Raw genomic sequence first — 13,169 nt, 5'->3', positions numbered from 1 at the left:
GATTGTTTTCACGACACTACTGTAATGCCGAAATTATGTATACTTTTTTCAAATAAAATACGTCATAAATTAATATTACAAAGTTGCTGTAAAACATACAAACAAACATTGTGTTATAGTTGACCGCTAAAACTGTGAACATTTTGGTAAACTTAAACTTAGAATTGAACTTAGTTGTTAGCTGTCACTGTGTGGTATAAAATACTAAAATATACATTTCTCGACTATTCCAGGTAATATTTGAAGAGAAAGGAATGAATTCCTTGAGAAACTTATCGACGAGTGTTACGTAATATTCCAGCTATGTGCTATATCGTGCGCTTCGTGTATGCTACAATGTATGCGAGGGTGTTTTGTCAGCGCTTTAGCTCTAGCTTTGCTCCGGGCGGGTATGTCTCATTGTATTAACAATATAACTAAATAAACATTTTTGCAACAGTGGAAATCTTATATAATTAATATACAAAATGTGAATTATATAAAGATTGTATCTCGGGAACCGAACGACCTACGATCGTGAGTCTCCCTTCTTCCCACTGGGCTACAACTGCTCTTCTTGAATTTTGTAAGAGATCTATAATGAATAAAATAAAATTCGATTCTATGAGTTAATTACTCGCGGTCAATCGCTACTCGTAATATTTTGATAAAATAAAAGGTTGTGGGTAATCATACAAGTCCAGTCGCAATTCTTTAGTCATATCAAAATTACCGTTGATATAAATCTCACTTTTAAAAGGAGATCCCGATAACTAACTTTTCTTTAAGTAGACCTTTCATAACTTTACAATAATGTTTATTGATTTTAAAATTTATTTATATTTTTCATTATTATAAAATCACAAACACTGAGTTTTTTCCGTGTATCACAATGTACATGCGTGGTATAAGGTACATTTTGTGTGAGTAATCTACCCTTTATATATTACCGAGCAGTACTTTCTGAAGCGTTGCTCAAGTGAACTGTGAATAATATTATATTAATTGTATTTTAACGAAGACTATATAAAGTGATTAGTTATAAAAGTAAAAGCTTTAAAGTGTTAATCTATAGCTTATTTGATGTCAATTAATATAAGGTAGATCCTATCTTAAAAAAAAAAACAATGGCAAGGCGTCTTCAAAATTCGAATTTTGAGTAAGTTTATGCTTGGATCTTCGACCAAAGCCTATCCATTTCTCTGGTAACCTTGAGCCTTCTCATGATGCTCATAAGAAGCGACCACGGCACGAAACTGCATGTCATCACTAGCTATACAGAAGTTATTGGCTTGTGGCAATTCCATTAGAAAAATTAACTAACGTAACATATTTCTGAGTGAATACTTTTTATAGCGTGACTAGAAATAGATGTTAAAGTTTTAAAGGGACGTTTATTTAACTTAGTTGTCAGCAAAAGGGCTATACTATCACTCCTTTACGTTTCTATAGCTACAGCCGCTAACCTTATAGAACTACGAGGAATTCAACCAGAAGAACCTTTGAGTAGAAATATATTAAAAATTCGTATACAACATCCACTTTGTCTTTACTGGATATATTCCCGAATAATATAAGGTTGGTTGAAATATGAATTTTGTGATTTAAAACCATTCATTGAAATTCAAATCGTTTTTCAGAAATCCGGAAATTAACGATCCCAGCATTTACATACACATGTCTGTGGACGCCTTTCACAAACACTGTAAAAATCAATGGGTCAGATTTAACGTCGCGATAGGAAAGTCCAAAATTAGCTCAACTTTCTAAACTTTAGTGAAAGGAACCGTCTAATGCATGACCAGTTAGGCAAGCATAATAATATCACAGTACGGATAATATTTGATTTGCCTGAAAAGAAAGCTTATTCAAAAGACTATTATGATCTATAATATTTATCAATACAGTATTATTTATCCTATTTCAACTAAAATAAACGACGAATAAAACCACGATCTCCCTATTTTCTGTCGTCTAGATACAAATAAAATGCATAAAAGAATACAAGAAAATACTATTAGAAAGGATGAAATCCGAATCATAAACTATGAAATGAAAGATTATGTCAAACATTTTGTGAGTCACGAATCGAAACAAAAACGAACGTGGCTCAAATGCACATTGAACACAAGAATACAATAAACATGCACAGCGACATCCACAGTTTCCTTACAACACGTGGCACTTAACATCTGTTATAGACATGCGATTGCGACCAATAACAAGAAGCCGCGATTGTCTTCACCACCAGACTGTGGGAACGTCAAGGGGAAGAAACCCAAGGTAAAATCAGAACTCTGGCATCGCTCCTGGTGAATGGACTAAAAGGTAAGTGCGATGAACACCCTGTCGACGGACCGTTAATGAATTATATCGGGTCTGCGACAATGGCAATTTCCCTTCCGCGATAACCTTATATTAAAAAAAGAATTGAACTGTAATTAAAGTCCTATTTAAGAAACTTGTGCTAATACGTTTACTTACCTTCTTTTTTTTATCCTTAGATATACTCCACTTCATCGTCACGTTGCAAGTGTACTAACACTTTCACTATTTCCATAAAATCAGGTTTTTTTTTGGACAATAAAAGAAAGATAAAAATCCAAAAAGGTCACTTAGACATATCAATCGTTTCTTATTTTCCTGTTTACATAGAAAACTATAATTTTGTACTGCTTTAGCACTGTAGAACCTTTTTCAATTCGAGATCACTAACTGCTAAATTTTTATAGTGAGATGTTTTATCATTTCAAACAAACAACGTAGATCATGGTTGAGTCCTTTTGTACTATTTTATAACTTATCCTATAATTTTTTGTAAATTTTGGCAATTCTTAATAAAAATAATAAAAACGTACATGTCTATAATCACAGCCAAGTAATTTACAGATACAAACCGGATGCAGTGAAAGCGCAGTTCAAGTTCAATTGCAAAATGCCGCTTATTTTACCTTACCTTTAAAACAATCCAATTATAACTGATAAACGATTCTTTTTGTACATTAGATATCATTAATAAATTACCGCATTACTTGACCAACTTTAAAAAAATTGGTATAAATTTTGATATTTTATTTACAAATCCTTAAATTATTTACTCCTATCCACCTTGTATAATAAAGAAAAACCACATTAATGAATATGGGACACAATATTCAATAGTTACTGTATACGAAATTCTAATAAGCTGTTTTGTCCAGTACAGATAATAATATGCTGTAAGAAAAGTGGCAACACATCTCATTTAATTTTCACTCCCGAATCACAACCAAATCAATCCAGATTACAAAGATTGTATTTAAAATCAATGAAAACCAAATTCCTAACATACATTCTCTGAGACTAAGAATGTTCCAAACAAAAAAAGAATGTTCAAAACAAAAAAAAAAGACAAGAAAAAGATGTTAACTAAGGACTTGCAACCTTAATAAGGTTGATAGACGTGTACCAAAGTATGCACCTTTGCTTAAACGATTCGACTATTAATCGATTTAAACCTTATAGTGTACGAAACTTAATAGTGGATGTGTAAGTCTCTTGATATCAATTAATATATACACCCTATCTTAAAGTAATGGTTCAGAAATATTAGCGAATATTATGATAATATAGTGAGAAAAGCATTATCAAAATTCTGATTACTAGATAATAAAATTAGATATTGTTTACTGTCTGTCCCTGCAGACTATACCGCTAGAAATTATTAGCTTGTCGCTTTCCAATAGAAAAAAATATTTTAGAGTGAGAGTTAATACAGAGTGAATAGAAATAGGTGTAAAGGCATTAAAGCTATGGATCCGTAAGACTTAGATATTTGAAATTTTGTACGAATTTTCCTTACACCGAGTAGAGATCAGCTAAGACTAATTTTACGAAGTTATTTTATAGAGGGGGCATTCATTAAGTTTGGTAACGGACGAGACAGCTGGTGCCATATAACTCTTTGCTAAACAGATTCAAAATATTACGCACAATTTAAATTCATCATAATGTCGTCGACCCTACCGAAAAAAACCCATAATCGCGAAGATCTAATTTTACATGATAAACGAAAACCGAATTTTTTTAATAACTTCCATTATCTTTAACCTACAAGGGTTATTTATATACCAAATCAAATCTTAATTTTTGTTTATATATTCTGGAAATGATCTGACTTATTATGGAGAATAAATTTTACTGGAATTAAATTTAAACATTTTTGAGACTTAATGTCGTTTAGGATATTTTCGTGCGATATTTGATATTGACCGTCATCAGGAAGATTACAATACGATATTATTCATGTGTACATTGCCTTCAACTCCTTCATCACAATAGTTTTTTTTACAGTTTTTTCGAGTTACGTTACTTTTGTGATCGAATCTTTAAAATAGATTATGATAATAAGACGTAACCGTAAATATATTCATAAAAGTACAATAGTAGTAATGTAATTACGGTTCTACTTGCGATTTTGTTCCCGCAATATGTCGTCATAATTGTTTACCGTTTGAGCTTCATTAAATTATTTTCGTATAAGACTATTCCTGCTTTTTGCCGGAAAGCATGATGGTGGAATAAACTGGTTTTTAAAAATCTCTTTTATTTTGCATTAGACAAATTGCGAAAAAATCACAAGGGGCAAAATTACTTTTAGATGCTGAATTTTCCAGAAACGGAATAAGCCCGCAAAGCTTTTCAAAGTTGTTATGTTATAACTATATATTAACCATTAGCGGATTACTCATATATTTTTTGTATCATATCTTTATTCGTATCACAAATACTTAATTAATATATATGCTCTAATATAATAGTTGATTACATATTTAAAATATACTATAGTTTATTTGGCTTTATAATTGAATCCAGTATCCAGATAAACCTGGAGAAGGTTTTTTGTCACTGTAAGGTCGAAAAAATGAACCACACCTTTTAATTTGTAATAAATAAAAAAACAAATTTAATAAGCAACTAGAATTAGTTTAGAGGTTTAACCAGATTACGGTATTTTTATTATTATAATTATACCTTCATAGGATACCGTGTATGAAAAAGGAAATGCAAATAAAACAAAACATTAACATTTTTGTTTTACATTAACAAATTATTATACATACTTATATAGTGGAATGTCGGGTTCACCCCCTTCCATGGAACGTAAGGTGAGACAGCATTGCTGCAGCTTCGACTTGGGGTCGTTCCAATCTTGATTCAAAATAAACTCTTGTAGCCGAGGGAACAGACATGCATTGCAAAAAGCTTGACAATATTCCAGATTCTGAAAAAAAAATTTTACAAGTCACAAAATTACTTCTTAAATTACCTTGAACTGTATGTAAATACTCGAAATGTTTTCATGTTGCCATGTTGTCAAAACAGTACATTTTGAACATATTTATTTTCTAAATGTGAAGGGTTCTTAAATTACTTATTTAGTAGTTTCTTTAAACTGATTTTCCTTATATCCAATATAAAAGTAAATGTTTAAGTCATAATAAACATTAGGATTGTTGTTTTCGTGATTAAAAGAATTAAGCAATTTAAACATATTCAGGTAAAATAATATTTAAATATTGCATAACCAAAATTTATATATGACACCAACTTAGGCTGTCCTGAATGTATGCATTTTGTATTTGTTGACTTGTGACTCGTTCAGACCAATCACCTTTCCAATCTGTGGTCTCTGTTCTAAAACCTTAATGGCACAGCTGTCATCATCATACAAGATTCCCCTGAAGGTCGTTAAAAGACATTAGATGCAATTAGTTTCCAGTTGATTCTATTGAAAATCTATAAGAGTGGCCTATGACTAGTAAAGAACAAAATGTAGGTAATAATTTAATGATATATTTAAACCTACTATAATGAAGTGTGGCTTTTGATCAACGGACGTCCAAACTTATTTATATATTTACACTTTTTTGTACACCACAGACAACAAATACAGGAAAAAAAAAAAAAAGATAATTTATATGGTACAAGTGGCGGTCCTATCGCTTGATGCGATCTCTACCAGACTACCTTTGGATGGAGAGAAGAGACATGAAGGAGAAGGCAGTTTAGGGCTTACGTACATACAAATATACATATTTATATATATTTACGTAGAAAAGGTACTTAATAAATGCGAATGAATAATAATACAACATTAAGCATTACTATTCTGGAAAAACTCTAAATGGCTATGTGAGAATTTGACTTCTAAATTTACATTGTTCGTATCTTAAACACACAAATTACAGTATGTTTTGTATATTATATTTTCCTTTCTTTATAACAATTAAAAAAAAATACCTTTTTCGTTAAAAAAAATCGTCATAATTTCTATCTAACTGCGAATTAGATAGTATTATAATATATGCATATGTAATTTTTGTATATATTATATACTATTAATGTATGTGTATTTTAGTGATTAGATACTAATCATATCAAATGTATATATGGCATATTGTAATATGTAATTATATGTTTTTCTATAGCTTACAAACTTGCCTATTTTTGTTATTTCTACGCTATCTCAGTTTTAGTTATAGAAAATGCCTTTACGGGCTTAATGTCTGTCATTACAAAATGTGTAAAAAGAGTGAATAAATAAATAATTTAATTGCAAGAATCGTCTGAATTATTTAAGGTACAAATTATTAGCTCTAATTCCTCACCTTGTCAATAAATAAGGCGCCTAAGAACGCCTCGAGTAAATCCGCCTTATGCTTCTTAGTCGTTGGTTTCGCTTTAGGATTATTGTATATAGCATATGCCGACATATTAAGGTCGTCGCACACCATTGCTTGAGTCCGTTTGTTCACCAACGACGAACGTAGTAACTAAAAATCATGACCTTATTAAAGTAAAATAGTTGTCAAGATTACACTTTTGATTATTGATTTATTTTATATCTGGGACAGTCAAAAACAACATTAAAAAACATGTATGGATAGAATTAATAATCGTTTACTAAGACGCTAAGGAACCACTTCTATTAAATATTAAACATGACATTACAATATTCCATATGTTAAAGTTAACTAAACAACAAGTAATGCTTTATAATAACTATTACGTTATATAAAGCATCATTATCATCATTTCAGCCGTAGGGCGTACAATATAGGATAAAGGCCTTCATCCAGTATTTTACGATGACCTTAACACCTATGCAACCTGGTTGAACAAGCGACGTACCCCGCTCACTGTCACGTCAGACGTGCGATCTTTAAGCTACGACGGTGACCTTGGTTCCTCTGCAGATTGGCCATCATATTTGATATGCTTCATTTATTTTTAATCTTCCCCTATCTTGTTTTCGGGACAGTTATATACACCCTCCTACTTTCACCTGCCCTCTCTCATCCTTCACAGTTTCTCTTTTTATTCCCTCTTTCAACCTTCATATTTTCTATCATTCAAAATACAGCATTCACCCACGCATCGCCCCCCATCCCTCACCACGCTTCCTGTTACACGGTTTTCTTATGCCTAATTACATCACCCACCACCCTGCTACAGAACCGGAAGAAAGTATGGCGGCCCTTCTCTTCTTCCAAAAGAAGCGATGCTGCCACAAGCAATGCTCCGACTCGTTTTCACTTCGTACGCCAATCTAAACCCTCCATATACTGGACAACAAGTAATTGCATGCACCACGGTCTGGTCCACCGCTGGGTCATAAATGCACGTGGGACTACTTATGGGCTTAAATCTATAAAGTACTCTGTTAATCTCAATCCCAATATATACATCATTAACGTAGTATTGTCAGAACGATCAAGATATTTGTTATGAAATTCAGAGTCTCACCGACAAATGTCCCTCGTGGTGATCAGGAAAATAACGATACAGTTTATCGGAGACGACCAGCTGAAGAACCGTGTCGCCGAGAAACTCCAGTCGCTGATTCGACCCTAGAGTGAGATGTGTGAAACCAACCGATCTGTCTGTGAAGGCTCTCGCCAACAAACGTATGTGTTTAAATTGCACACCTGGAAATTTAATGATTAATTAATATTTTCTTTTCATTCTTTTTTTCTTACCCACGTATCTGGTTTTGGACAAGGTTTTATATTTTTAATATGCTGTTTATTTCCTTATTTTAATATTAATTTGCAGTCGTTGGCATAGCAGGCAGGCATAGCAAGACCGGTCATTGTGACAATATTTGGGGGAGGCCTTTGCCTTATAATGGGTGTCTATCGGCTGACATGACGATTATGAAATGTGTAATATTATTATTTCATTAAATCTCAAATTATTTCGATAATTTACGTTTAAACTGAGCATAGCATTCATTAACCCTTAATAACCCAGATAAAAATTAGTTTATATAATTTTGATAATGAAATTATTTATCCCGTTCCTACTGATACTAATTATTTTAAACTGAACAAAAATGAGCATGTTAAACATTACAGATGTCCGCAGATAGATTTCCTAATGAGTAATGGTTTCTATAATGGTGGAAACGTCAAACTTAACTCGACAGGGCCGGGTTTGGCTTGCAAACCGCAATTACCGCGCAACGAAATTACCCCGCAGACATTCTTTGATCTTATACCTTCACATGTGTTTATTATCATATATTTAAAAGTGTACTGTAATATACACAGAATTCTATAAGTTGTCACTGTTTAATTTATTTAATAAAACCGTGTGAAACTACAACTTTTATATCACCATAACCCATGTAAACGAATATAAAGAAAATTTATAAAAATTTGAAAATCTATATATGTTTATGTCACAGTTTAAACCAAATTTTAGTTAGAACGCGTTTTCACCTTTGTTAAACTTAGAAACTGTCAATACGTTTTTGATTTCCAGGTAAAGGTAGTTGTCACTCCAGGGTTTGTTTAAAACTGGAGCAAGAGAAACCAATTTGGCATTGAAAACGAGATATATGCGGCTTTAAACATATTTAGTAAGTCGCACGCATGATCCCGCACGGTTAACACCTGCCCGCATGGGAAGGGATCTGCTTTCGGTTCATATTCGCTAGTGGTGGCAGTAGTGATCGCAGAAACATGTTACATATATAAATGACAGCAGGTTCGTGCAGGGAGTAAGACAATTTAAACTTAGTTTAGATCGGTCCAAAAATCCATTGTTAAAAAGGAAAAAAACCGTGCCTAGAATATCTCCAAAAACATATAATATCGATTTATCGCAAGCCCCCGCTGTTGTGCCGGACGTACGTGAATATTTTGTGATTTTTCGAATAAAAATTGGCGTAGTGGTGATTCAATACTTTGTAAACCAAAGTTATGTGCAAATAATTGTGAAAAAGACGCTAAAAAAAATCGGACAATTATGGAGATGTTGCAATCGCCTATTTCCAAAGAATTAGAACTGTCTTCTCGAAATTCCAGGTGAAGTTTAGGCAGCAGCTGTAAAAAGTAAGCTGCTTGGCTCCGTCGTAGCTGTGGAAGTAATGCACCCAGCAGTCTCATAAGTGCGAAGAGGAGGCTGCCAGGAGAGAAAACAGCGAGATTGCAACTTTAAGTTAAACAATTTATAAGTTAGCTAAGGTTGCTTTAGTACGGAATTTGGCCTCGCCTTGTCTCCATTTATTGCAGTCCCGGCCAGGTGGGATCAACTGGAGCCTATTTTTCGGCATTTTGTATTTCCAGTTTATTTCTAGTTTGGAAACACATTGTTTCTAATTTTAAGTAACATTTACATTTTATAATTATTTAATTCTAGGTTCAACAAAAGCATCAGTAAAAATAACACATAATAAACATCCTTGTATTAAATAAGTATATGTTTAAATCTATTTTGCTAAAGTCTTGTACTTTAAAATGATTGTAAAAGGCATGTGAAATAAATTGAACCAAAACTTGCCTATAGATTCTTCAAACTCAGTCAATTTTTGTAAAAATTCAAAATCCTTGATGTACTTTCTATCACCGAGCGGCTCTTGTTCCTGTAGTGGGTGTAAGCGCTCTTTAGACCACACCTCCAGTAAATCAGACTCATTATACCACAAAGCCAATGAGAACACTTTATCTGTGACCTGTGACAAACAAAAATGAATCGGTTAACATTTTGCTAAGCGCAAAACTTGAGAAGGTTCAATTAATTTGACTAATTTTTTTCATAATTTCTTTAAGGTACTATGAAGAAAACATTAAAAATTTAAACACTTTCGGGCAACCAAAACTGTAAAACATTTGGCGTCATAGATATGGCATTTTAGGAATATGTTTGGTCTATTACGCTATTACTGAAGTGTTGTAGTGTACAAAATAAAAAACCTAACTTTTATAACATAAACTTTGTTCAAATAACACAATAAATAAATACGACCTGGACAACGTTGACTATCAGATGGATAGATAGTCGGTCCCGTTGGAAATCTAAGTACAGCAGTGGTCGTCCTACGGCTGAAATGATGAATGAATGAAATGATGAAATAAATAATTGTAGTCACTACAAAAGATATTTTCTTTATTTTTTTGTTGCACCGTGACACAATATTATCTTTTGCCCTGTAAAATTTTTCAAGGTAAAGTATAGTAGTTAAAATAAAGTAAAACTAATTTATTTTAATGATTGATAATAAACATTAATTTAATAATTAAAACTTTAGAATTATTTTGTTTTTAAATTCTTTAAGCAAGATCGAAAGATTTGAAATGTTACTTTTTTAAACAAATATTTATTTTAAGTAGATATTCCTTAGATAATAATAACGATTAAAAGGTAATTTAATTTTATTATATTAAAAATAATTGTAACCAGAAAAAGAAACATTGTTTTTGTTTGATGCTCATTTAAATAATTGTTTTACTTTAAAATTGACAACCAAAAACATTTTCACCAGATTTTAAAAATAAAGATTAATTAAAGTGCCTTTCAGAACACGTGGTCATGAAGTGTTGGACATCCATATGTCATAGTCATTCCGAGGGACCTTGCTATGCAAAATGTTTAATCATAATAGCAACTATATTCACTTCATACATATTTTATTTAACGAATCACATAAATCTAACTCATTAATTCTCAATAAGTTAAGATTATGAATTTGAAATATATATAAATACCCGCCTCTAATCCGGCGTCCAGGAACAGAGCGCCCATGAGGGCCTCGAAGCAGTTCGCCATTGCGTGCCGCATGACCACTTCTCGGCAAAGGTCCGAACCATGGGCGTAAAGCATAAACTGCTCCAGTTCTATATTCTAAAGAAATAAAAACTAGTTTTAGAGGTGAATTCACACACTCGGACAGCATTAAAAAATCTTTGAATTGGCATCTATGTCTGTCAGCTGGAAGCAGCTTTCCAACCAGCCCAATTAAAAATCTATAGGTGAGGTTCCAAGTCCAGAAGTGGACATCTTACAGCTAAAACGGTAATGAAACAAGAGGAGAGGAACGTTTTGATTGGGAAAAAAAAAATAAAAAATTTCAATTGTAAATTAAACAACCATTTTTGCCCATACCACAGAATAAATTACAACACCAGCTGCCAAATATTTACCATGAAATAAAACTAAAATAGATGCGTTAAGGTTTATTCAAACTAAAAATATAATTCAATATAAAGCATTAAAATGAAAATTTTATTTATATTAAATTATTACTATTGATGCATTGTACGAAATAGAATTAAGAATTGGCAGCCCAGTAGTGGAGGACTAAAGACATGCGATCGTAGGTCGCGGGTACGATTCTCGAGACATAGTCACAAAACATACTTGCTCACAAAACACTTTGAAGAGGATGGGCAGCAGCATCCTCTGTATATCATATTACTACACTGCGATCGTCAACCCGCCTGTTAAGCGTGGCGAGTATGGTATTTTCCCTTATAGATATCTTTGGGGGAGGCCTATACCTGCCAGTGGGTGTCTATGAGCTGAAATGATGACAAAATAGAAAATTTATTTCTGTAAGTGAGCACAATGAAATAATTTTTATTTATTTATTTCTCATTATGCACAACGACAAATAACTATTCACATCATAAGTCTGTCAGTACAATCAGTTTTTAATTAAAAGATAACTTGCCTTAGCCAATTGTGCGAGATGTTGATTTTGTACTATAGATGCTCTATATGTAGCTAATCCGCCCTCAGCTAGACCAGGAAACATACGGAACAGGTGTATGGATGAGAGGAACTCCACCACTGCGTCGCCCAGGAATTCCAAACGCTCGTTATGTTTTATCTCGGATTCTGTCTCATTATGTTTCCCGAATCGTGACATTATATTTATTAAAGTCACTATTCCTGAAATAATAAAACATTTTTGCTGTGGTGATTAACTTTAAATAAGAGAATAATATTCCTACTAATATGACACTGCTGAACAAATATTTTCATTGCATAGCGATCATTCTATCGCAGTTTAATAAGTAAAAAGAATTGGAAATAAGCACACACAAATATGTACACACGGTTACTTTTTTTAAGGTTTAAGGAATTAAATATATATTTGTTTTAATATCCGATATTACCAAATCTCAACTAACTTTTTTAACTTTTAAGGAAACGAAACGTCAGTAGTTGTAATTTTTGTTTAGTTCCTGTCCAGATTTAAACTGACACGTAAATACATATAAACTTTTTCTTACAGTGTTATAGTCAACCAATAAAATGTTGGTGATTATTTGGTGTACAATGCTGCCAAAAAGAAAATTAATGATATCTGTTTCACATTAAAGTAGTGTGTTTGATGCTAAAGAAAAGTTTAGACAAAAGATCACAGATTATAAAAGACACTTTTACATACCTTTTTTTCTGGTATAATGTATCCTACGATCTCCATACTCCGGCTGTCGTATCCCGCAATTGGTTAGACTGTTCCGAGCATGGTCCGGATTGGTGCCGAAATTTTCTCTGTACGAAGGATGTGTAAAAGCCGTTTGTAAGAGCAACCGTTTTTTAAACACATAACCTATTTTCTTCTCCAAACTGTCCAGTGACTTGTGAAATCGAAGATGTCTCACTAATACTGGTATTAACATAGCATGCTGAAACAGACAATTTTAATTAACTTTAAAAAGGCACCACGAAAACTAATTTTAATTAAACTTCACAATTACTTATGATAAATAAGTCATTCCTTTCAAGATTCAGCGTGTAATTATTATATTAATTGCTTAAACAGACATTAAATATGTAAGTCTTCCGAGCTTTATAAGTGATTACAAAAAATAAACGGACTCAGTTTTTAGTAGATATATTTTTAGTAGAATGAT

General features: G+C 32.5%; 1 protein-coding gene across 1 annotated transcript in view; it reads right to left on the bottom strand.

Moving 5' to 3' along the window:
* Positions 1–13,169, bottom strand: part of drosha (ribonuclease 3 drosha) — a 28,099-nt gene that overhangs the window by 5,577 nt on the left and 9,353 nt on the right. The window contains exons 11-17 of the mRNA XM_068772135.1: positions 12,701–12,941; positions 11,978–12,198; positions 11,017–11,148; positions 9,808–9,979; positions 7,768–7,949; positions 6,630–6,794; positions 5,082–5,242 (exon numbers count right to left, since the gene is read on the bottom strand). Coding sequence (XP_068628236.1) covers positions 5,082–5,242; positions 6,630–6,794; positions 7,768–7,949; positions 9,808–9,979; positions 11,017–11,148; positions 11,978–12,198; positions 12,701–12,941 — 1,274 coding nt within the window. The remainder of the gene's footprint in view (positions 1–5,081; positions 5,243–6,629; positions 6,795–7,767; positions 7,950–9,807; positions 9,980–11,016; positions 11,149–11,977; positions 12,199–12,700; positions 12,942–13,169) is intronic.

The sequence above is a fragment of the Battus philenor genome, unplaced genomic scaffold (genome assembly GCF_028537555.1).
Source record: "Battus philenor isolate CCGP_79_NKW_IND1 unplaced genomic scaffold, ilBatPhil1.0.hap1 SCAF_11, whole genome shotgun sequence".
Lineage (NCBI taxonomy): Eukaryota > Metazoa > Arthropoda > Insecta > Lepidoptera > Papilionidae > Battus > Battus philenor.
Note: the sequence above shows the minus strand (reverse complement) of the source record. Positions and strands in the feature narration are given on the sequence as shown.